At 47.4% G+C, this 22144-nt stretch overlaps 2 protein-coding genes across 2 annotated transcripts in view; one reads left to right on the top strand and one right to left on the bottom strand.

Annotated features, from left to right (window-relative positions):
- The first annotated feature begins 263 nt into the window (after positions 1–263).
- Positions 264–21582, top strand: RMC1 (regulator of MON1-CCZ1). The gene is made up of 20 exons (XM_029220821.1): positions 264–520; positions 1215–1291; positions 3989–4073; positions 4945–5001; positions 6130–6216; positions 9874–10014; positions 10320–10423; positions 12031–12120; positions 12213–12318; positions 13027–13138; positions 16158–16202; positions 16456–16509; positions 17144–17272; positions 17756–17862; positions 19294–19413; positions 19726–19803; positions 20104–20208; positions 20296–20364; positions 20456–20681; positions 21412–21582. Exons 1-20 carry the CDS (start codon positions 419–421, stop codon positions 21489–21491), a joined length of 1974 nt encoding a protein of 657 aa, XP_029076654.1. The 5' UTR covers positions 264–418; the 3' UTR covers positions 21492–21582.
- NPC1 (NPC intracellular cholesterol transporter 1) overlaps positions 21275–22144 on the bottom strand; it is a 47594-nt gene continuing 46724 nt past the window's right edge. The window contains exon 25 of the mRNA XM_029220802.1: positions 21275–22082. Within this exon, the coding sequence (XP_029076635.1) occupies positions 22000–22082 (83 nt within the window). The 3' untranslated portion in view covers positions 21275–21999. The remainder of the gene's footprint in view (positions 22083–22144) is intronic.

Below are 22144 nucleotides of genomic sequence, written 5' to 3'. Positions count from 1 at the left end.
GAGTGGGAGCCAGGCCCGGAACGTGTCAGCGAAGGTGCGGCTGGGATCCAGGGCGCCGACGCCCTCCCTCGGCACCCGACAGGCTTCCGGGTCACCCCTCCGCCCTCCGCCCTCGGCCCTCCGCCCGGTGGGCCGCACTGGGACCCCGCCCTCCCGGAAAGGGGAGGAACCTCTAACGGAGAGCGGGCCTTGGTCTCGGCCGGTGGGGGAAGCCCCCCTCCCGTGGCCAGGGGGCCGGCGCCGCGAGTCACGTGCCGGAGTGCTGGGGGCGTGGCACCAGGAAGCGGCCTCGGAGCCCGCGAGATCGCCGCCGCCGCCGCCGCCGCCGCACTGCCGGACTCCCAGCGTCGGGTGCCGCTAGCTCAGCTCCACGCTGGCGGCCGCCCCCGGGCCCACCGCCGCCGCTGCGGCGCCCGCCATGGGCGAGGAGGACTACTATCTGGAGCTGTGCGAGCGGCCGGTGCACTTCGAGAAGGCGAACCCGGTCAACTGCGTCTTCTTCGATGAGGCCAACAAGCAGGTGCGGGCAGGCCCGCGCCCTACTCCCCCGCGCGGCCCGGCGCGCCCTGCCCGCCGCCCCCGGTGCCCCCAGGTGTCCCGCGCGCTAGGTCCGGGAGCCCGGGGACCAGGCCTGGGGCCTCTCCTGCCGTGCGGGCGCGGGATCCGCGCCAGTCCCTTCCTGTGGGACCAGGCTCCGCCGCGGCCGGGGCTTTCCCCCCCACGAAGTGACAGCGGGGTGGACCCCAGCCCCCGCGCCGACCCTGCGCCCCTCGGCCGGTGTGGTCAGCTGGTAGCACTCCGGTGTTTCCTCGGCTCCTTTTGTTGTCTGTATTTGTCATTAGTTTCCCTTGCATTCAAAGATTTAGACATTGAGATTTTCATTATTCTCGGAATTTTGTAAAGGGGCGGGGTGCGGGGGGCAGCGGGGAGGAGGAGCAGGGTGTGCGCAAGTGCCACGGCGTCGCCTTTGCCGAAACGGATTAAAACTTGGAGCCTCGCTCGGCGGGCTTCTCTCGGAATGGGAGACGTTTTTGGTCTCTACTCTCTTTTTTCTGAAGATTCGTGTGGACACCAAGCCTCTGCAGTTTGCTATGCGCCACGTTAGTTTAGTTGAACCAAGGGTAGGGTGTAGCAGAAATCGTTGCAGGTTGGTATATGTGTCTAAAGCCTTTAAAAGTTCAGGCCGTTAAAACGTTGCTGCTTTTCCCTCTCAGGTTTTTGCTGTTCGATCCGGTGGAGCTACTGGAGTGGTAGTTAAAGGCCCAGATGACAGGAATCCCATCTCATTTAGGTAATGATTGTATTGACGTTTTCAGAATATTTCAGCATGTAAACAAAATGGTGTTTTTCTGTTGTCGTTCAGAAGATTGTTTTAAATTTTGTCCTTGTCTCCGCTAAGAGGGCTGAAGTGGGGGGCATATCCCAGTCTGTAGGAAAAGGGAGCTGTGCAGCCTTGGTGGCACATCTCAGTACCTCATGCAGAGTGAACGTGTGGAGGCCTTCCCTGTTGTTTTGGGATCCAGATACTCCAGCGCAGGGCACCTACTTCCTGACACTTGAAATTAGCCGGTTGGGTGCGTTGATGTGCCTATTTTCGGTTTCTTGAGGGGGGGGGGCCTTCATTTCCTCTTTGGGCCCAGGGTCTTTGCAGAGCGTTTGGGAGGTGGAGAAGATTCCTAGGTCAGTGTTTCCCATCTAATAAAGTGCATTAAAATCTCAGCTTCCACTATACTTAAGGGGAATGAATAGCAGCCTCTTTTACTTTCAGAGATATCTCAGTTTGGATGATAAACTATCTGGTCACCTTAACTCTTGATTACAGAAGGGGAAAGTACAGTGTAGGCCCTCATTTTACATTTTACAATTGGCTTGTGTAAATAGGAAACAGTTTTTGAAACAGAAAATGAATCAGCCTCTTTTTCCTCGATCATCATTTGTTTGGAAAACACTGATTGCAGCCCCTGTGCTGGGCATCAGGTGTGGGAAGGCTTTGCGTTAGCTTGGCTCCCTTCTGGAAAAGTCATACATTTAGAGTGGGAGGCAGGTGAGTGGACTCATACAGTTTACTGTGGTAGGTGCTGTAGTAGTGCTCTGTTCAGAATGTGGCCATAGAGAAGAGATGGACATTTGTCTTGGGATGGGCTGGGGAAGACCACTGCCCAGGCGGGAGAGGGCCTCAGAGTGGAGCGAGGCTTGAAAGAGAAGATTCTAGGTAGAGAAGAGAAGAGGCTTCCGGATGGAGGGAACAAGAAGGCATGCAGGCACCGTGTTGGGGGGACTCCGAGTCTGTGTGACTGAAAATGAGGTTTCATGCAGGGAAGGGTGGGTGGTGGTGTGACCTCTGGCAGCAGTCGGCTATATTCTGCTGTGGATTTCGGGCTTTATCTTGTTCCTGAAGGTAAAGGTGGGGCATGGCATGATGAGATCAACGTTTGGAAAGAACGCACTGTTGCAGCATTGAAGCTTGATTATTGGGAGCCTGTCAGTCTGGGATCCCATTAAGAGACAATTGCTATAATCTGAGCAGGCAGGGAAGACCGGCCTGAAGGCACTGTAGACCAGCAAACAATAGGCACTCAAGGGTTGCTTAAGAAGGTCTGGGGTAAGACTTGGTGGTCTCTTGGGTGTGGAAAGTGAGGGTGAGGCCATGATGATCCAGATTAAGGGGCTCAGGAAGGCTTGTGGGGGGAGATACTGAACTTAACCCTCTTTTAAAAAAACATCTTATTTACTTTTAGTAGCTTTATTGTCTAATTATCATTAATTGCATATATTTGACATATGCAATTGATGAGTTTCGACACGTGTATCCATGGAACCATCACCAGTCAGGACAGTGAACATCCCCTTTCCTCTGAGAGTTTCCTCTGTGGTCCATTTCTTGACTTCCCATGTAATATCCGATTGAGGCAGTTGTGAGACTCGAGGTGGAGCCCACCTGGCGGTGCAGCCCTTGGGTACTGGGTGGCAAAGAGTAGACTCCTTTCAAAAGCACTGCTGTACGTCAATCAAAAATAAGTAAGTAGGGCTTCCCTGGTGGCGCAGTGGTTGAGAGTCCGCCTGCCGATGCAGGGGACACGGGTTCGTGCCCCGGTCCGGGAAGATCCCACATGCCGCGGAGCGGCTGGGCCCGTGAGCCATGGCCGCTGAGCCTGCGCGTCTGGAGCCTGTGCTCCACAATGGGAGAGGCCACAGCAGTGAGAGGCCCACGTACCGCAAAAAAAAAAAATAAATAAAATAAGTATGTAAATAAATATTTCACAGCTGCCAGCATCTCAAAGAAAAAATAAAGTGCTGCTGTGAGGGCAATGGAGAGGGAAGGCGGCAGTGTGTGGAGAAAGTTACTGCATGGGTCTGGACTTAGTTACGCCTAAAGGGAGGCTCAGGTGAAAGTGCAGTGTTCTCAACCCCTCAGTCGCTGTTACCTGCAATTCTGTCGATTTCTCCCGCCACCCGTTGCCAGTTGGACTTTGTTCTTTGAAAAGCAGTCCTACTGATAGCTTCAGAAACATAGTTTTAACTTTAAACTAAGATTTGCTGCTTCCTGAATTTTTTTTTTTTTGTGGCTGCACTGGGTCTTCCTTACTGCATGTGGGCTTTCTCTATTTGCGGCGAGCGGGGGCTACTCTTCGTTGTGGTGCGTGAGCTTCTCATTGCGGTGGCTTCTCTTGTTGTGGAGCACGGGCTCTAGGCGAATGGGCTTCAGTAGTTGTGGCTTGTGGGCTCTAGAGCACTGGCTTGGTAGCTGTGGCGCACGGGCTCGGTAGCTGTGGCGGCACGGGCTTGGTTGCTCCGCGGCATGTGGGATCTTCCTGGACCAGGGCTCAAACCCATGTCCCCTGCATTGGCAGGCGGATTCTCAACCACTGCACCACCAGGGAAGTCCCTTCCTGAATATTTAACTTGCCTTTTTTCTTCTCACAAAATGTTAGATGCTAGAATGCAGTTTTGAAGTGTAACTCATAACCTGCTCTTTCTTCTTTTAAAGAATGGAGGACAAAGGAGAAGTGAAGTGCATTAAGTTTTCCTTAGAAAATAAGATATTGGCTGTTCAGAGGACCTCAAAGACCGTGGTAAGACATATCTTTAAATACAGTATGAAGAAAAGGGCATTAGAAGTACGTTTGGAAGAGAATGAATTGCAAAATTCCAGTGTTAAAGGAACCATTTATTATTTTAATAATAATAAGCTGGAAGCTTATACTACAGCTACATGGAAGCTGTAGTTATGCTGCATTGTATTTGAGCCTTTGGATTCTTGAAGGTGAGAAAGACATTTAAATGGGTGAATACTTATGGCCTTAGTTTTTTTTTACTTAATATTTTTTTTAAAGTAAGTTGGAACCTCAGGTGTCTTTCGTATTGATTGACAGCCAGCACCATAGGTTATGCGAAGCATATCTTTGGTGACTTTGTGAGTTAAGCTTACCAGAGTAACTCCATTTATTCAGTTCTCTCATCTTTGAATGCTCAACCTAATAGGAGCAGATATTCAAAGCTGGAGCAGCCTGTCAGCATTTTAGTCTTCATAAATCTTCACCATCGCCATTCGTGAAGTAGAGGAAAAGCTGTCGGGAAGGAGGCAGAATCCTGTTTCCTTCTGTCAAGTATTAATTACTAAAATTTTTGGAAAGCCCCTAGTAAAATACAGCAACCCATTTCTCTGAAATCAACCATTTGAGGAATGAATTCTCAAAATCAGTTTCTAAACCCTAACAGTATTTGGATTAACTCGTTTAAAAAAACTGAATTGTCGGCCTGCTGCTATTAAGGGGGCAGATTGTCCAAATCAGTCTTTTTATTTTTCCTGTCTTTGGGTTTTGTCAGTTTTTTTTTCTGATCACTTTTTAAATTTGTCTTTTTCTCTTGTCTCATTGTATACCAAAGTAGGTCGGCAGCATGCTGCCCAATCCACATTTCTCCTCGTGTGTTTTTGTTTTCCAGGATTTTTCTAATTTCACCCCGGATAGTCCTCCGCTGGAGTACACTCAGGAGTGCAAGGTATGGGCCTGATCCTTTCCCAGCTGGTGAGCGTTAACTCCGGGGGTAGAGGCGCAGGGTAGCGTGGTAATTTAGAGCACGAACTTGGAAGCAGGTTGTGCTTGAATGCTGGGATCTGCCTCACGTTGGCTCTGACTTTGGACACTTCTTAAAGTTTTTAAAGCCTGTTTCTTCGTCTGTAAAATGGAGCTGGAAGAATTAAATGGATGCAGGATGCTGAACACCGAGCCATGTCAGCACTTGGTAGCTGTTGTCTTCTTGTTGCCCCTGCCCTTCTCTGCTGGGCGGCGATAGCAGCCTCTTTGGAGGTTTTTGGAAAAGGAGTTCTTTTTCCCTTTTTCCTGACGATGTTTTCTTTTCTCGACTTGTGCTCTTCGTGTCCTTCCCCTTCCCTCCTCCCTCCCTTCTTTCCCTCGGTGGAGATTCTAATCCATTTTAATTAGATTTGCCGGCTATGATGAACTAGGCTAGTGGGGGCTCAGCTCAGCGGGCATCGCAGCACCCGGGAAACCCGCAGAAGCTGCAGGTGGATAGGGTATAGCTTTTTCATTTTTGTGACGGTTTTGCTGATTGGGGATCCAGGTGGGTCCCTCAGCAAGGAGGGGCCCATCTGCAAACGCCTGAGCCCCTGGCAGAGCTCCGGGTGCTCTGTGTGCAGCAGAGCCCTGGCCCTGGCCCAGCTGCCCTTCGGCTCCCACTGCTGCTGTTCACCACGTGACTTGGGACGGGGCTCAAGGCCTCCAACCCCATTTGGGGCAAGAGCCACAGAGAACCTTTAGGCCTTTATACTTTTATAACACCAGCTTTTATGATGTGTTTGACTCAGAGTGTCAGCTGTCCTTTGATTCCTAAAGTAGAGGTTGGTATCGGTGAGTGCGGGGCAGTTGCCTTTCTCTCTGTCCTGTTGACGAGAAGGACTTCAGATTCAGGTGCCTCAGTGAGGCGTTACAGGTGAAAATCTGGGAGCGGTGTATTTAAAAGAAAGTTTGATTTGTTCATAAGTAATCAAATCTTGGTAACTTTTATTAAAGAGCAATACAAACAACAAGGTATTTTAAGCTTTTGAAGAGAATTATACATACATTTTTTTTCTTTTAATTAAAAAGAATCTTTTACAATTCTTTTCAGACCAAGAATGCCAACATACTAGGATTCTGCTGGACCAGTTCTACTGAAATTGTCTTCATCACAGATCAAGGAATCGAATTTTACCAGGTACTGTATTACTTACATGTGCTAGAGAAAGGTCTGTGATCGTGTTTTGGCCGCCTTTTGAATTCAGCACTAGATAGATATTTTGAGATTCCAGAGCTTTAGTCTTCCGTTTGGGTTTTTATTCTTTTTTTCTAATTACAAGTAATACATGTTTTTTGTAAAACATTCAAACGTTACCAAGATATATGGAAGGTAAAAGTCCCCCATAGTCCCTAGAAGTAACCATTATGAACCATTTGATGCATGTTCCTCCATTTCATTCCTACAAAGGTAGCAACATTTGTTTATTTTACAGAAATGGTTATGTTGTATATAAACTTGTGGCTTTATTTATTTATTTATTTTTGGCATAGCTGTCGTTAGACGTCTTTCCATATTTGTTCTGTTGTGTGGACCTGCTACAGTTTAACCAGTTCCTGTTGAACTTCATGCTTGTTTTCACTTTTTAGTGATTACAAACAATTCTACAGTGATTTCAAGCAGTGAACGGGTTTGTAACCATTGTTTTATATTCTTAGGTGAGGCAATTGTTGGAAGGGAAATTACAGCCTAGGTACAAACATCTAGAAAGCTGAAAAGATATCACTGAATTTCTTCTAGAAGTTGCTTTCTCACTAGCAATGTAGGAATCTCCATTTTCCAAACCTTTAGCAGAATTGGATGTTATAAGTCTGTAGACATTTGCCAGTCTGAGAAGTGGAAAGCCATTTTAATTTGTATGTTTCATTACGAGGGAGGTAAGCACCTTTTGTGTATTGTACATTTGTGTTTCCTCTTGAACTGCCTCTTCCTCTTAAAAAGAATTTTTTTAATTGTGATAAGAAGCACATAAGGTGAAATTTACCGTCGTAACCATTTTTAAGTGTACAATTCATTAGTGTTAAATATATTCACATTGTAGTGAAACATATCTCTAGAACTTTCATCATGTAAAACTGAAACTCTGTACCTATTAAACAACTCCCCCATTTCCCCTTTCCCAGCCCGTAGTAACCACTGTTTTTCCCGTTTCTATGAATTTGTCTGCTTTAAGGACCCCTCTACCTCATATAAGTGGAATCATACAATGTTTGTTTTTTTCTGGCTGTCTTATCTCACTTAGCATAATGCCCTCAAGGTTTGTCCATGTTATAGCATGTGTCAGAATTTTCTTCCTTTTTAAGGCTGAATAATATTCCATTGTTATACACACACCACATTTTGTTTATCCATTCTTCCTCTGATGGACACTTGGATTGCTTCCACTTTTTGGCTATTGTGAGTAACGCTGCTAGAAACACGAGTGTGTAAGTCTCTCTTTGAGACCCTGCTTTCAATTCTTTTGAGTATATACCCCTAAAATGGGATTGTTGGATCCCATGGTAATTCTGTTGTTAATTTTTGAGGGGTTACCGTACTGTTTCCATACTGTTTCCAATGGCAGGTATGCCATTTTACATCCCCACCAACAGAGCACAGGGTTCCAGTTTCTACACATCACCACCAACACTAGTTGTTTTCTGTTTTATTGATAGCAGTCATCCTGCTGGTTGTGAGACAGTATCTCATTGTGGTTTTGGTTTGCATCTCTGATTAGTGATGTTGAACAACTTTTCATGACTTGTTGGCCGTTTGCATGTGCTCTGGACAATGTCTATTCAAGTGCTTTGTTATTTGGGTTATTTCTTTTTGTTGTTGAGTTGTAGGAGTTCTTCATATATTCTGGATATTAACCCTTTATCAGATAGATGATTTGCAAATGTTTTCTCCCGTTCCGTAGGTTGCCTTTTCACTCTACTGATTTTACTTTGCACCTTCCTCTTTATCTTCTAGTATGTTCTAGCTGCCTGACCTATTGGGAAAGCTTCTGAGATCTCGCTAAGTGGAGCCAATGTGGAGAGTGTTAACTTTGTTGCCCTAACGAAAGCAGTGTCATTTAGAATGTACTAATGGAGGAGATATACCTGTGTAACAGTGTGCAAAGTGAATGTTGTGGTGCTTTGCTGTAGGGCTGTAATCAGAACCTTAGCTGACCAGCAGAAGGAAAGAAAAACTACACGAATCCCATACGTACAGAAATAGAATTTTGTACCTATGATAGCAAGGAAATGACCGCTTGCTTTACAGAAGGGTTCCCTCGGGCAATCATGTAAAAGTTTGGCTTTCTGTTCTCAGTAGTAGAAAAGCGTCCATTCAGGTCATCTAGATGGTTTTCAGATCTTCAAGAAATAAGTTAGAAAGAAAGAGGACTCTATCACATCTTTATTTTATTGTACCTGGATTATCGAGAAACCCATGCCCCCAACCCTGACTTCCAGGTCTGTTCTGCAGGGCAGTGTTCTGGGAGCATTAACATCTTGGGGCTGTATTCAGCATTCCTTAATGTATCAGGAGATTGAGAGTATATTTGAAATGTGCCTTGATTATAAAATACTAGGTTTGCATGCGGAGTCTCATGAACACGTCTGTTAGAAGAAGGGAGCCCCTCCCAGCCTCAAATTGAGACTGCAGGCTGGGTGGCTGGCGCCTGGTTCGGTGCACGTGGCTCCAGGGGCACGGGTTTGTTTTGACCGTTTCCGTGACAGTGAGGATGCTGCTTCTCCCTGCCCTTCGGTGGACGGTGCCTGGGAATGAGGAGGCTCAGCCCTGCCCTGCAGTGAAGTGGGCTGCCTAGGCCGTCACTGGGGAGGCAGGTCCCCTCGCCTCTCCGAGCCTTATTTTCTCCCCTCAAATTGGCCTAATGATGCCCAGCTCTCAGCGTTGTGGAGAGAGTAAACGAGCTAAGATTTGGAAGCGCTAAGCACAGGGCTGGATAAATGGTAGCTGTGATAAATAAAAATGATTATTTTTTTCTGTTTAACCTACTGGGTTTTTTCTTCTGCTTTTTATTATTTTCTTCATTTACTGTGTCAGTCTTCAGACTTTTTTTTTTTTTTAATTTATGGCTGCGTTGGGTCTTCATTGCTGCGCGTGGGCTTTCTCTATTTGCGGTGAGCAAGGGCCACTCTGCATTGCTGTGCGCTGGTTTCTCATTGCAGTGGCCTCTCCTGCTGCAGAGCACCGGCTCTAGGCACACGGGCTTCAGTAGTTATGGCATGCGGGCTCAGTAGTTGTGGCTCGTGGGCTGTAGAGCGCAGGCTCGGTAGTTGCAGTGCATGGACTTAGCTGCTCCGTGGCATGTGGGATCTTCCCAGACCAGGGCTCGAACCTGTGTCCCCTGCATTGGCAGGCAGACTCCCAACCACTGTGCCACCAGGGAAGTCCCAGTCTTCAGACACTTTGCTGTTGTGTGTTTGTTTTTGGCCAAGCCACGTGGCATGCAGGATCTTAGTTCCCCAACCAAAGATTGAACCCGTGTCCCCTGTAGTGGAGGCGTGGAATTCTAACCTCTGAACCACCAGGGAATTCCCCATTTGCTGTTTTTATTTATTTTTTTTTGCGGTACGCGGGCCTCTTACTGTTGTGGCCTCTCCCGTTGCGGAGCACAGGCTCCGGACACGCAGGCTCAGTGGCCATGGCTCACGGGCCCAGCTGCTCCGCGGCATGTGGGATCTTCCCGGACCGGGGCACGAACCTGTGTCCCCTGCATCGGCAGGCGGACTCTCAACCACTGCGCCACCAGGGAAGCCCCATTTGCTGTTTTTAAATGAAGGCTCTGTTTCTTGAACTTTGCATCAGGTATTACCAGAGAAACGGAATCTGAAACTCCTGAAGAGCCAGAACATCAATGTGAACTGGTACATGTACTGTCCCGAGAGTGCTGTGATTCTCCTGTCCACCACGGTGCTTGGAAATGTGCTGCAGCCCTTCTATTTCCGGGTAAGAGTCAGCTTCCCTTTAAAAAAATTTCCCCTCCTACCTTGTTCCTCTAACATCCTAACTGATCCAGTAACTTCAAAGGGGCACGTTCCTCCAACAAGAGCCTTGCCACTTCCGACCACTAGAGGGCACCCCGTACCATCCCATCACCGCCAAGAATGAGTCCTTGGGACAGGACCCTGGGACCCTGGAAAGGATGGAAAGACATAGTGCGTGTATATCCTCAATGATTTGATGTGGGGAGTGCTAAAACATCAGAGGGGGTTTAATAAGCTTTTCTTAAAACTTTTTTCTTCCCCAAACAGGCTGGCACTATGTCAAAGCTGCCCAAGTTTGAGATCGAATTACCAGCTGCACCTAAGTCAACTAAACTGAGCCTCTCAGAGAGAGACATTGCCATGGCGACGATGTATGTCTGTTCTTTGAGAGAATTCCATCTCGTAATTGCTTTCAGGGATATCATGATAGAAGAAGCATGTTGTAAGAGCTCCGGGGCTGCTCGTGCTCCAGTAGCCTTGGAACACAGGATAAGGACTCCGCCTTCCCTGCTTTGTACCCAGATCTTAGGAATGTAGAAAGCCCGTCATCTTCATGACATTCTTTTTTGATTTTATTAACTTTGTGATCTTAGGGAATTTTTCACCATTCTAGTCTGATAAAATGAGAACATTGAACCAATTTATTTCTTAGGTTTCTTAGTTTTAGAAATTTCTTTTCAGTCAGTGAGTCAGAACTTATCACACATTATTTTTTAGCTAAAATTTATCATACTTGTTCTAAAAAAAACATAGTTTACATTTTTGATCTAACAAATGTAGACCTGAATTACTTATGTAGGAAGGTATATTTTCATTTGGAAATGCAGATATCTCAAATTTTAAAACTTTATTATGAAAGTTTCAAACACACAAGAATAGAAGCTGATACAAAGAATCTCCTATATACCCATATTCAACAAATATAAACAGTTTGCTCCTAAATTACTTCTGATTCTTCTATGGCCTAAAACAGTGGTTTCCAAACAGTAAAATTTTTTAGCATTTAGAATGCTTTTTTTTTTTTTTTTTAAGAAATCTGCGGCATCCTGGTTTAGAAAAAGATAAAATGAGAACAGTCCTTGCAAAGGGGGAGACCCTTCCCCCAGTCTTCTCCTTGTCCCTGAGGCAGCCCCAGCAAAGTGTGAACTCCTGGAATAAAAGTGTACATGCAGGAACTGGTCATGGCAACATTTATCAGATGAGGCTTAAAAGTCAAGAGTTGATAATATTTTCCTGTGATTAAGGAATGTACTCATTATATAAAACTGGGAAATTACAGAAAGTTAAAAAGAAAATGGACTTAGCATATTACTCAAGGGCAGCTGTTTGACAACATGTATTTCGTTCCAGTAGTTTTGGACATTCTGCATAAGTCATTCTGCAGAAGTTTGTGTTTTTCTTTTGAAATACTGTGATCAAGCTATATTTAGTTTAGTTTTTTTTTTTTAATTTTATTTTTGACTGCGTTGGGTCTTTGTTGCTGCGTGTGGGCTTTCTCTAGTTGCGGTGTGCAGGCTTCTCACTGCAGTGGCTTCTCTTGTTGCGGAGCACAGGCTCTAGGTGCACAGGCTTCAGTAGTTGTGTCTCGTGGGCTCAGTAGTTGTGGCTCGTGGGCTGTAGAGCACAGGCTCAGTAGTTGTGGCACACAGGCTTAGTTGCTCCACAGCATGTGGGATCTTCCCGGACCAGGGCTCAAACCCGTGTCCCCTGAACTGGCAGGCAGATTCTTAACCACTGCACCACCAGGGAAGCCCAAGCTATATTTAGTTTTGCATCCCCCCTTTTCACTTAACTTTATAATAGGCTTTTTTTTTTTTAAGCTAACTGCACTGTTTTTGTAAATATTTCTGTTGGCTGCGAAATACCCCATTAAGTAAATATCTCTTAATTTACTTAACTATGGCCTTATAACTCTGCAGTTAGAATGGAGGGACGTCAAACAGCCAGCATGACTTACGTCTCTTTGTTCTGTGATTAGATACGGACAGCTATATGTTCTCTTCCTGAGGCATCATTCTCGGACCTCCAATAGTACTGGAGCGGAGGTAGTCCTGTATCACCTACCACGGTATATTTAATGCTTTCTTCCCTCTTCTCCGATTGTAAAATATGAACTAAAGCTTGTCGATCTATTTTTTTGACCTTTCTATTGTCCTACAGAGAAGGCGCCTGCAAAAAGACGCACATACTGAAGTTAAACCGGACAGGGAAGTTCGCCCTGAACGTGGTGGACAACCTGGTGGTCGTTCATCATCAGGACACGGAGGTACGAGTGTTGGGGGGTGTCCTGCTTGAAAGAGCTGTGAAAATGGACAAAATATTCTGAAAGAGACTAGAAAGTGCTTTTTATGCTCAAAGTTTTGATCTTCCAGGTGGAAATGGGTTTGGATTTCCAGATGGTTTAGGAAAACCCTACCAGTTGATTAACATAATTAAAAACTGTTTCACAAAGTAACACATGTGAGGAGATTGGACTTTGGAACAATTATTTGGTCGAATCATCTAAGCTGGGGATTCCCTGCCGAGCCAGTGTGTTGTGTGAGCACATGAGCCCTGTACTTCCTCTGTGAGTGTAGATGATGGTGGTTTTGAGGCTCTGTGGCCACAGAGAAAGAACTAGAATGATCCTGCTGCTTCTACCCCATCAGCTGGGTGTCTGGTGGGAGACAAGCCACTTCCCTCCTTGCCTCCTGGAGGCTGGTGACACCCGTGTCGATAACTAATAAAGATGGAGCTCTTCAGAGGCAGCATGTCATAGATTCCAGGAATACTTCTGAGAGCTGATAGACATGTACAAGAGAGCTGGGATGTTCCAGCAGGTTCCTCCTCAAATAAGAACCAGCGTGCAGGGGTGGAACGCAGACACGGGGCTCCTTCAGCTGATCCCAAACAGCAGGTGTGAGGTCACGAGAGGAACGGGTGGAACCGTGGTTTGTCTGGGCTGATATCACAGTCTTGTCTTTCTCCCCCTCAGACATCAGTGATATTTGATATCAAGCTGAGGGGGGAGTTCGATGGCACCATTACCCTCCATCACCCGGTGCTTCCAGCTCGATCCATTCAGCCCTATCAGATCCCTGTGGCAGGTAAAAGGGAATCTCCGTGTGTGCATGGATGGGGGAGCAGATAAAGGGCTTCCCAGATCTGTTTGCTTTTGCAAGGGGTGATTCTATTTTTTGTTTTGTTTTTTAAATGATACTCCTGCTGATTCTTTAAGCTAAAATTGTGTTCTTGTGAAAGTGTTTTTTTATTTTTTGGTTCTGTGGGATCTTAGTTCCCTGACCAGGGATCAAACCTGCGTCCCCTGCAGTGGAGGTGCAGAGTCTTAACCGCTGGACCGCCAGGGAAGTCTTGTGAAAAGCGTTTTGTAAGAGAGAAGAATCTTCCTTTGAAGAAAATAGAATGATTCTCTTCTCTGAGCTTTAAAATGGAGAGTTGTGATTACCCATTGAAGCCCAAAGATTTTTTTAATGTTGAATGAGACCTTGACGTTTCTGTTGGTCTGTGCTCTGTAGCCCTGAGGTTAAATTTGGCTGCTTATGGCTGTTATTTTAACCTGGGATCGCTTTTCCTTATCTTTCGCACATTCTGCGTCATAATTATAATAAATAACTGCGTTTTCCCTTGACTGATGGTCACAGTAAGTACTTAGGCTGTGGTTCTGAGGTTATTCTGAACCACTCCTCCAGCCTGAAGAGGTGGCAGTAGGAAGTCAGAGAAGAGAGAGGGTCAGGATTTCAGAAAAAGGGAAAGAAACCATTTGGTTCCTTTTGCTTTTTCCCAATGTAATTGATTTTAAGGTAGAACTCAAATCATATTCTCTTCAAGGAGATTGGAGTCTAGAGTAAGCTAGTTGAAGTTTCAGTGTGTAAACCATAGTCAGATGGTACACATTTGGAACTCTGGGAGGAGTGTTTTCTTAAAAGGAATCCCCGTCAGATAGCTTTGGTGTGTCAGCCTCGCCTGCTGGCAGAATATCCTGGTACCTGTCACAGGGAAGAATCAGATCAGGCCCTGGCTGATGGTTTAGCAAGAGCACTTGCCAGATCAGCCAGAAGCTGAGCAGAGTGTGAGAATAAGCTACAGTGGAACCTTGAACAGTGGGGTTCATCCACATGTAATTTATGGTCCGCCCTCCATAGCCGAGGTTCTGCATACAAGGATTCAACCAACCACAGTGGGTTTTACTGTTGAAAAATATTCCTGGGCTTACCAGGTGGCACAGTGGTTGAGAATCCACCTGCCAATGCAGGGGACACGGGTTTGAGCCCTGGTCCGGGAAGATCCCACATACCGCGGAGCAACTAAGCCCGTGCGCAGTAACTACTGAGCCTGCGCTCTAGAGCCCGCGAGCCACAACTGCCAGAGCCCGCGAGCCACAACTGCCGGAGCCCACATGCCATAACTGCTGAAGCCCGTGCGCCTAGAGCCCGTGCTCCAAAACAAGAGAAGCCACTGCAATGAGAAGCCTGTGCACTGCAACGAAGACCCAACACAGCCAAAAATAAATAAATTTTTAAAAAAAGAAAAAAAATATCCCTGTATAAGTGGATACATGCGGTTCTAACCCGCCTTGTTCGAGGGTCAGCTGTAGTTCGCACATTTGATTAGGTCTCTTGGCCCTCTGTTCTTTCCAGCTTCTTCCTTTTCCCAGGGTAGTGATGTTTAGAAGAGTAGATTGTGTCAAATGGTTGGCTTGTATCTGCTGCTCACTCAGCATGAAGGTAACTGCTGGTGAATTGGGGCAGAAACAACTATAAACGTTTCAGCCCTTCAGCTCTGTTCCAGTTGTTTAGGACCAGTAAGAAGGTAGTCAGGTTCTGATTGGCTGTTTATATAAAGCAAAGGCCAGGTGTGGCTAAAACAAGAGCCCAGGGATTAATAAGAATTCAAGAGTCCGTGAATCTCTGGGCTTCTAGAGTGGGTTGGCAAAGCGTTTTTTGTGGTTAATGACTTTTTGTTTTTCCTGCTAGACTCCAAGCCCCTCACAGGTTTGTAGCATCTTTGTATCTTGCCCATCTGAGCTGTCGCAGGTGTGCTGTCACAGGTGCGCTGTCGCAGGTCAGGAAGAGCTTGTTGGACTATTTTGAAAGACGAGACCAGCAACTTGGGGAAGAGCCAGCCTCCCTCGTTTCCCCTTCTGGTTTTGGTCTGTTCAACCAGTGGCTCTCGAGTAGGCTACACGTTAGGATCACCTGGTGGGCTTTCAAAACCAAAGCATTAAGTCAACGTGTGATGGGTAGCCAATCAAGGCCCACGTGTAGGACCCTCACTCGTAGGTTCCAAGTGCGAGTGCTCTTTGCCTCAGCGTGTCTGGTCTGGCCCTGTCCTACGGGGGGTCTGTGCAAAGGCCCTGTCCTACGGGGGGTCTGTGCAAAGGCCCTGTCCTCCTGGGGGGTCTGTGCAAAGGCCCTGTCCTCTACGGGGGGGTCTGTGCAAAGGCCCTGTCCTCTACTGGGGGGTCTGTGCAAAATTACCACCTTTTCCAACCTGCCGACTGAAACCTATTTTCCGATTGTACCTGGGTAATTGGAACAGAACTAGGAATAGTCATGTTCAGTTTGCAGGCCGTATTTATCAAGGTTACTGCGGGCTTCCCCCCCAGACATACACACTCGAGCAATGTCACTGGTAGTTGTGAGTCCCTGTCATGTGAGGGTTTTATGGGGGGGGTCTGCTTCCCAGGTGAGATCTCTGCCTGGACCTACACTGCGCAGTGGAGAATTGAGCTCATTATTTAGATAATTAAGCCACAAAACACTTTGTTTGAAATAATCTCAGTGAATTATCCGAGTATTTGATTCTGAATCACTCAGGTGAATTTCTCAGTTCTTTAATGTGCACTTGTGTAAAAAAGAAAACGCTGTGAATTGAACCTTGACCTGCTTTCTCCTTGGCGAGACATCTTCATGGATGGTTCTCGACTTCCCCCTTCCTCCTTATAGGCGTTATCAGTGGGACACGACAGTTCACTTTGGTATCTAACTACAGTCGAATGAACATTTACTGAAGGAAGTATTAAGTGTTACCTTTACGTCCCAGTATTGGCAGCACTTTCTGGCCGCGTCACCAGCCCTCACACACACGCGTCTCCTCTCTTTGTAGGTCCTGCTCCCGTGACCAGCCAGTCCCCCATCCCGTGTAAACTCTGTATCCTTTCCGAAGGCCTTGGCTGGGAACAACAGGGGAGCTGTCACCTCTCCTTACACTGGGGTCTGAGGGTGGTCCGAGCCCCCCGGTCAGGCGTGAATAATGTTGTGGGAAGCGCCTGTGGGGTTTCCTTCCCATCAAGGGCCGGGCACCTAGGGAGGCCTCAGCAAACAGGGTGGGAGGATGCTAATGGGAGCTGGGTTTGCCTTTTGTCTTCATCTCTCCCTGGTTTAGAATTTCCTATAACATGTAGACTCTTCATCCTGGATTGTCTTTCAACCCGACATCATCATCAGTGCGAGCCAAGGTGGGTCGGGGTGGGGGTCACGCTGTTAGAAAGCTGTGCTTGCTGACAGTCTCCCGTCCGTCTTGAGGGGTGCCAGCCCTGGGAGGGTTGAGAAAGAGGTGACTCAGATCATTTCCAGTGAAGCCTTTGGTTCTTCTCTCCTGGAGCCCCAGTTGAGAAGGGCTCTGCCCGCCTGCCCAGCAGTGTGGGTGTCAGGAGGTTCAGGGCTGGTGGATGGCTGAGTTACGGAGCTCCTTTGGGAGCCTCAGGAATTGCCTTTTGACCAATGAGCCAGAGCAGGAGAAACTGGAGCCCAGGACCAAAGTTCGTGCCCTGCAGACACCCGTTCTCCCTTCAAGGTCAAAGGGGGTTGGTCAGGTGCGGGGAGGGGTCGCCTGTCTGTATGCAGTAGACACTCCACGGGTGCACGTGGAGGGTCACTCTGTGAGGAGTCAGCCGACATGCAGAGGTGCTTTGGCTGCCAGTCCCACTGTTGGCAGACGTGTCCTGAACGTCGCAGCCTGTGCTTTGGCGTGAGAAGCAGCCACTGGCTGTGCTTTGCAGCACTTCCCCCCATGAATGTTGAGGGGAACCAGCTTTGGGGCTTTTGTTTTGGTTTGCGTCCCACTATTAAATTTGCTGCCTCTCAATCCAGGTTACCTCTGGAACCTCCAAGTGAAACTTCAGCCCATAGTAAACCTCTTGCCAGATAAAGGCAGGCTCATGGACTTCCTCCTCCAGAGAAGGGAATGCAAGACCGTCGTCCTGTCGGTGTGCTCACAGAGTAAGTGGGGTCCTCACCCTGCGGTCTGATTCCTGACACTGCCTGCGCCGCCCACTGGGAGACGGGCCACATTTTTATCTTGTCTGCAGCCGGTAGGCTCAGTGACAAGTAGATTATTTAACCCCCTGGAAAGGCTGCTCAGTATAAAAATGACTTGTCTCTACAAGACATTTCCTGGGCAAAGACTAAACTAAACATGGGCACACGTGAGGGTAGAGGCTGCCTTCCCCAGCTTGAAAACAAACCTGTTTCAGAATCCAAGTCACTCACGACATTTATACCTACTTTGAGAATCTTCTGACGCCCTCCGTAGCTACATTAGTAACCGGCAAGGGCTGGCGAGTGCCCTTGTGCCCCGGTCTCTACGCCGTTTCTCCGAATGCCCTGGTGGCCCCCGGAAATGAGTCATTTCTCTCACAGTGTGTTTAAGTTCTAAAGTTCACACAAGGTTGGCCGACCTGTGTGAACCCTGACTCCTTCCAGTGTTGACAGAGTCAGACAGAGCAACGCTGCCTGTGATAGCCACTGTTTTTGATAAACTCAACCAGGAGTATAAGAAGTACCTGGACGCTGAGCAGAGTTACACACTGGTAAGTTGTATGTATGTGACGAGGGCCTCCTCCCTGCCCCGCCCCAGGTATATTGTCTGTGTAATTATGACACAAGATTCTGACAGAATGACACCAGTGAGGTTTGCTGTGTGCCAGAGGGCAAGGTGGCCGGCCGTAGGGGGAACGTAAATCCAGAGTCCCTGTGTCCCATGAGCTAGAGGCTGAACATCACTTACTGTCTCCACCTTCTTTTTTGTTTTTTAAAAATTATTATTTTTTCTTTTGGCTGTGTTGGGTCTTTGTTGCTGCGTGTGGGCTCTCTCTAGTTGCAGCAAGCAGGGGCTACTCTTCATTGCGGTGTGCGGGCTTCTCATTGCGGTGGCTTCTCTTGTTGTGGAGCACGGGCTCTAGAGCGCAGGCTCAGTAGCTACGGCCCAGAGCATGGGCTTAGCTGCTCCGCGGCATGTGGGATCTTCCCGGGCCAGGGATCGAACCTGTGTCCCCTTCTTTGGCAGGCAGATTCTTAACCACTGCACCACCAGGGAAGCCCTCTTTTGTTGTTTTTAATCTATGTTTGATCTTACACGTAGCTAGCTCCTTGGTCTGCCTTTATTTTATGGATAAAAAAAGCAGTCTCAGTTTGGTTATTTTATATGTCTTTCTGCCAATCCAGAGCCTAGACTCAGTAAATCAGAAATATAATCATTTTGCTGCTTGTTCTTCCTTTCCTTTGAGGATGTAATAGCTATAAAAAATAAGACGTGTCCTGGCACTCAGTCAGCATCCCCTTAGGACTGTGATGGCTCAGCGTTAGCACTGTGCTTTTCCTATAGTGGGCTCAAGTGTTTGTTGTGAAGGGCTGGAAAAAATTAACATGGCTTATCGGGGTCTGCTGTACTGTTATTGTATCTTCTGAAGCTAGAAATAAGTTCAGGAGAAGTGGAGTGAATGATTCCACTTCAAGAATCTGATTAGTCCAAAGGCTAAAAATGGAAGTGGTTTTAAACAATAACAAAAACCCCAGAACGCCCGTCCCCTTCAGCTACTCAGGGACAACCCAAACGCTGGGTGGTCTGTGATTAATAAAATTAGGGAGTTATTTTAAGAGGTTAAAAAAAAAGTCTCCCTGGCGGTCCAGTGGTTAAGACTCTGTGCTTCCACTGCAGGGGGTGCAGGTTCGATCCCTGCATGCGGCGCGGTGCAGCCAAAAATTAAAAAAAAAAAAAAAGTCTCGATAAAACTGTGACTTAGGCTTTTTAGTTCCATCCGTGAACACTGGTGTATTTCCTGACCTTCTAAACTCCTCCCCGGCCAGCACAGGAAAGAGTTTTGTCCGAGTAGTGAAGTGAGTGTCATCCTCTGCTCGCGTCTTAGGCTCCCAGCATCTAGGGGTTCAGTCTTTTTGGATTAACTGCGAACACGCCATGTCCCGGAAGACGACTGAGGTCCCGTCTGTGATGTATTGTGCAGGCACTGGAAGCGGGGCAGAGCCGGAGCGGCCCATTCCTCAGGAGGCCGGCGCGCACCCAGGCCGTGGTCGACCAGTCTGACATGTACACCCACGTGCTGTCGGCGTTTGCGGAGAAGAAGGTAGGGGAGGCTCGCCACCCCTTCTGGACTGAAGGTTCCCAAAACAAAGATCTCATTTGAAGGGGACTGAGGAAAACGAGTAGAACTCAGAATGTGATTAGAGTAACTGGGTTATCTTGGGTGAGGACTGAATGCTCATGGTTTGGCTTCTAATACACAGGCCTAAAGATGATCCCCAACCCGGGAGGTTCTGGAGGGGTTTGTGCAAAAGCAGCCAAGTAGAACCCTGGAAGCAGGGGGGCGGATAAACAAGGAGCTGTTACACGGAGCCTCCTCTGCCGCTCTGGTTCTAAACACTTTTCCCCTCTGTAGGAGATGCCTCAGAAATTCATGATAGCCGTGCTCATGGAATACATCCGCTCTCTGAACCAGTTTCAGATCACAGTACAGGTACCTTCAAGCCAGCATCTGTGGTCCCACGTTAGAGGGGCAGGGGATTGTTAAAGTAAAAGCACTGTCAGTGCCTTAACGGAGATGACTCTCTGTACGCCACAAGAGTCTGCACACCTGCCTCAGACTCAGTGACCCTCCTCACGTGACCCCACGTTCTCAGGTGGAATGATCAGTTTCAGGCCAGGTTGGGTTCTTTCACCCGTCACTGAGAGCAGCCGTGGTCCTCGGCATACTGAGCCTCTAGTCTGTCGTAGTTGAGCGACGTGGACACCATCTCTCCTTCTGTCTCTGTCTCAGCATTATTTGCACGAGCTTGTCATCAAGACGCTCGTCCAGCACAACCTATTCTACACGCTGCACCAGTTCCTGCAGTACCATGTCCTCAGCGACTCGAAGCCTTTGGTTAAGTACCACCCAATTTTTACTTTTGTGACTTAAAATTTGACCTTTCAACATACGGCAAATCTAATCTGAAAATGGGTCTTCCAGGCTTGTCTGCTGCTCTCCCTGGAAAGTTTTTACCCTCCCGCTCATCAGCTGTCTCTGGATATGTTGAAGGTAACTCTGATACAGCAGAGTTTTAAACCCCACAGAAGCGTGTTCGTGTTACTTGCACTGACCCGGATTTCTCTTTCTCCCTTACTTCTAGCGACTTTCCACAGCAAATGATGAAATAGTAGAAGTTCTCCTTTCCAAACACCAAGTGTTAGCTGCCTTAAGGTTTATTCGGGGCATTGGTGGCCATGACAACATCTCTGCACGAAAATTTTTAGATGCTGCAAAGCAGACTGAAGACCACATGCTTTTCTACACTATATTCCGGTTTTTTGAACAGCGAAACCAGCGTTTGCGAGGGAACCCTAGTTTCACACCAGGTGAGAATATAGCTGCAGGGAAAAGACCTGGGGCGACCACAGACTCGGACAGTAGCAGGAGAGCACTGGCAGCTGCGGGGGTGAGAAGCCTTTTGGTTTGGAGAACTCTCGGGTTAGTTTTTAAAAAACAAAATTTTGTACCAGCCCGCATAATCCTTAGCCTGTTGTAGTGAGAGTGGATTCAAGGTGCTGACGGAACTGGAGTTCTGCTCTGGAACTGCAGTGGGGTGTCGGGGTGGAAGGTAGGGTAGCCTGGGCCCAGCTCCGTCTGACATCTGGGCCTGGAATGGCCCTTTCTGAAGAATTAGGAACAAGACAGGAAATGGCTGCGGAGGGTGTAAATGGCCTGGGGCTTGTTGATGTTTTAGTTTTAGGCAGAAAGCATTGGTTAATCACTCTTATCTCCAAAGTTATGAAATCTAAAGCACTCTCTTCCTTAGGATGGGGAGGAACCTGTAACTCTTTCAGGGCTCCCAGCATTCACTGATCACCCTGCTTCTCCCCCGTCTCTCAGGGCAGAGGGCAGTTTGCTGGGGGCTGTAAAGGTTCTGTAATGGCACAAGCTGGGTAAACAGAAAGGACAACTCAAGAGCTTAGGAAAACAAAGTATTTTATGAAAGAAAAATAAGTTAAAACCCAGTATCCATATCTAGGAGCTGCAAAGTGTTCATTCTCGTTTTCCTCCTTTCGTGCCTTGTCTAATGGATTAAATCTGTATTTTCCTTTACAGGAGAACACTGTGAAGAACACGTTGCTTTTTTCAAACAGGTTTTTGGAGACCAAGCTCTAATGAGGCCTACGACGTTCTGAGGTCACTTGCTAGTTTTTCTTTTTATATATATATAAAATGTGTACAAAGTTAATTTAATTTATTGCGTTAATAAAGCTCTTTAAACTACAAGATGTTGTAATAAAGTATATCTACGACATCCTCAAATGTTACTAAAAATATGGTATAGAACTTGTGTGATGGCTTACTCCTACAAAAGGAGAAACATTGCATTGATTGGCCTTTAGAAAGTGTCAGTGAGCAGAGAGCAGCCTTCCTAGCTGTCCCTTCTGCCTGCCCGAGAACAACGCTTCGTTCCTGGAGAACCAGAAGGCGCTCCAGCGTCTTGGGGCTACCTCCAGGCTCAGCAATACTGCTTCAGGGCAGAGTCTGCATTCCTGAGTTTACAAGCGCTATGGCCGAAGCTGCTGCTGTTAATAGCCTGACATCTGCTCGCACTCAGGGTTCAACCGAGCCTTGACAATGCAGCTGCTGTCCAGTGGTAAACCGACTACCTGACCTGCAGAGTCTCTGAAGCCCGTGAGAGGGCTAGAAATTGAGGAGCCGCTCTCGCTCTGTACCTCTGTATCGCTCTTGAGCTGCCAAACTTCTGGCTTTATTTATCGGTGGTCCTGTGAGGGATAAAAAGAATGAACTTCGGGATCATTTCTTTAGGAGAAAAGGCGATAGTTTC

This window comes from Monodon monoceros, unplaced genomic scaffold, assembly GCF_005190385.1.
Source record: "Monodon monoceros isolate NGI ecotype Baffin Bay Population unplaced genomic scaffold, NGI_Narwhal_1 Super_Scaffold_1, whole genome shotgun sequence".
Classification (NCBI taxonomy): domain Eukaryota; kingdom Metazoa; phylum Chordata; class Mammalia; order Artiodactyla; family Monodontidae; genus Monodon; species Monodon monoceros.
Note: the sequence above shows the minus strand (reverse complement) of the source record. Positions and strands in the feature narration are given on the sequence as shown.

Excerpts from the sequence above, each read along its gene's own strand:
- RMC1 (XM_029220821.1), top strand. The coding sequence starts at position 419 with ATGGGCGAGGAGGACTACTATCTGGAGCTGTGCGAGCGGCCGGTGCAC. Across the intron at positions 521-1,214 it reads TCGATGAGGCCAACAAGCAG|GTTTTTGCTGTTCGATCCGG; the intron begins GTGCGGGCAGGC and ends TTTCCCTCTCAG. Across the intron at positions 19,414-19,725 it reads CGGCGTTTGCGGAGAAGAAG|GAGATGCCTCAGAAATTCAT; the intron begins GTAGGGGAGGCT and ends TCCCCTCTGTAG.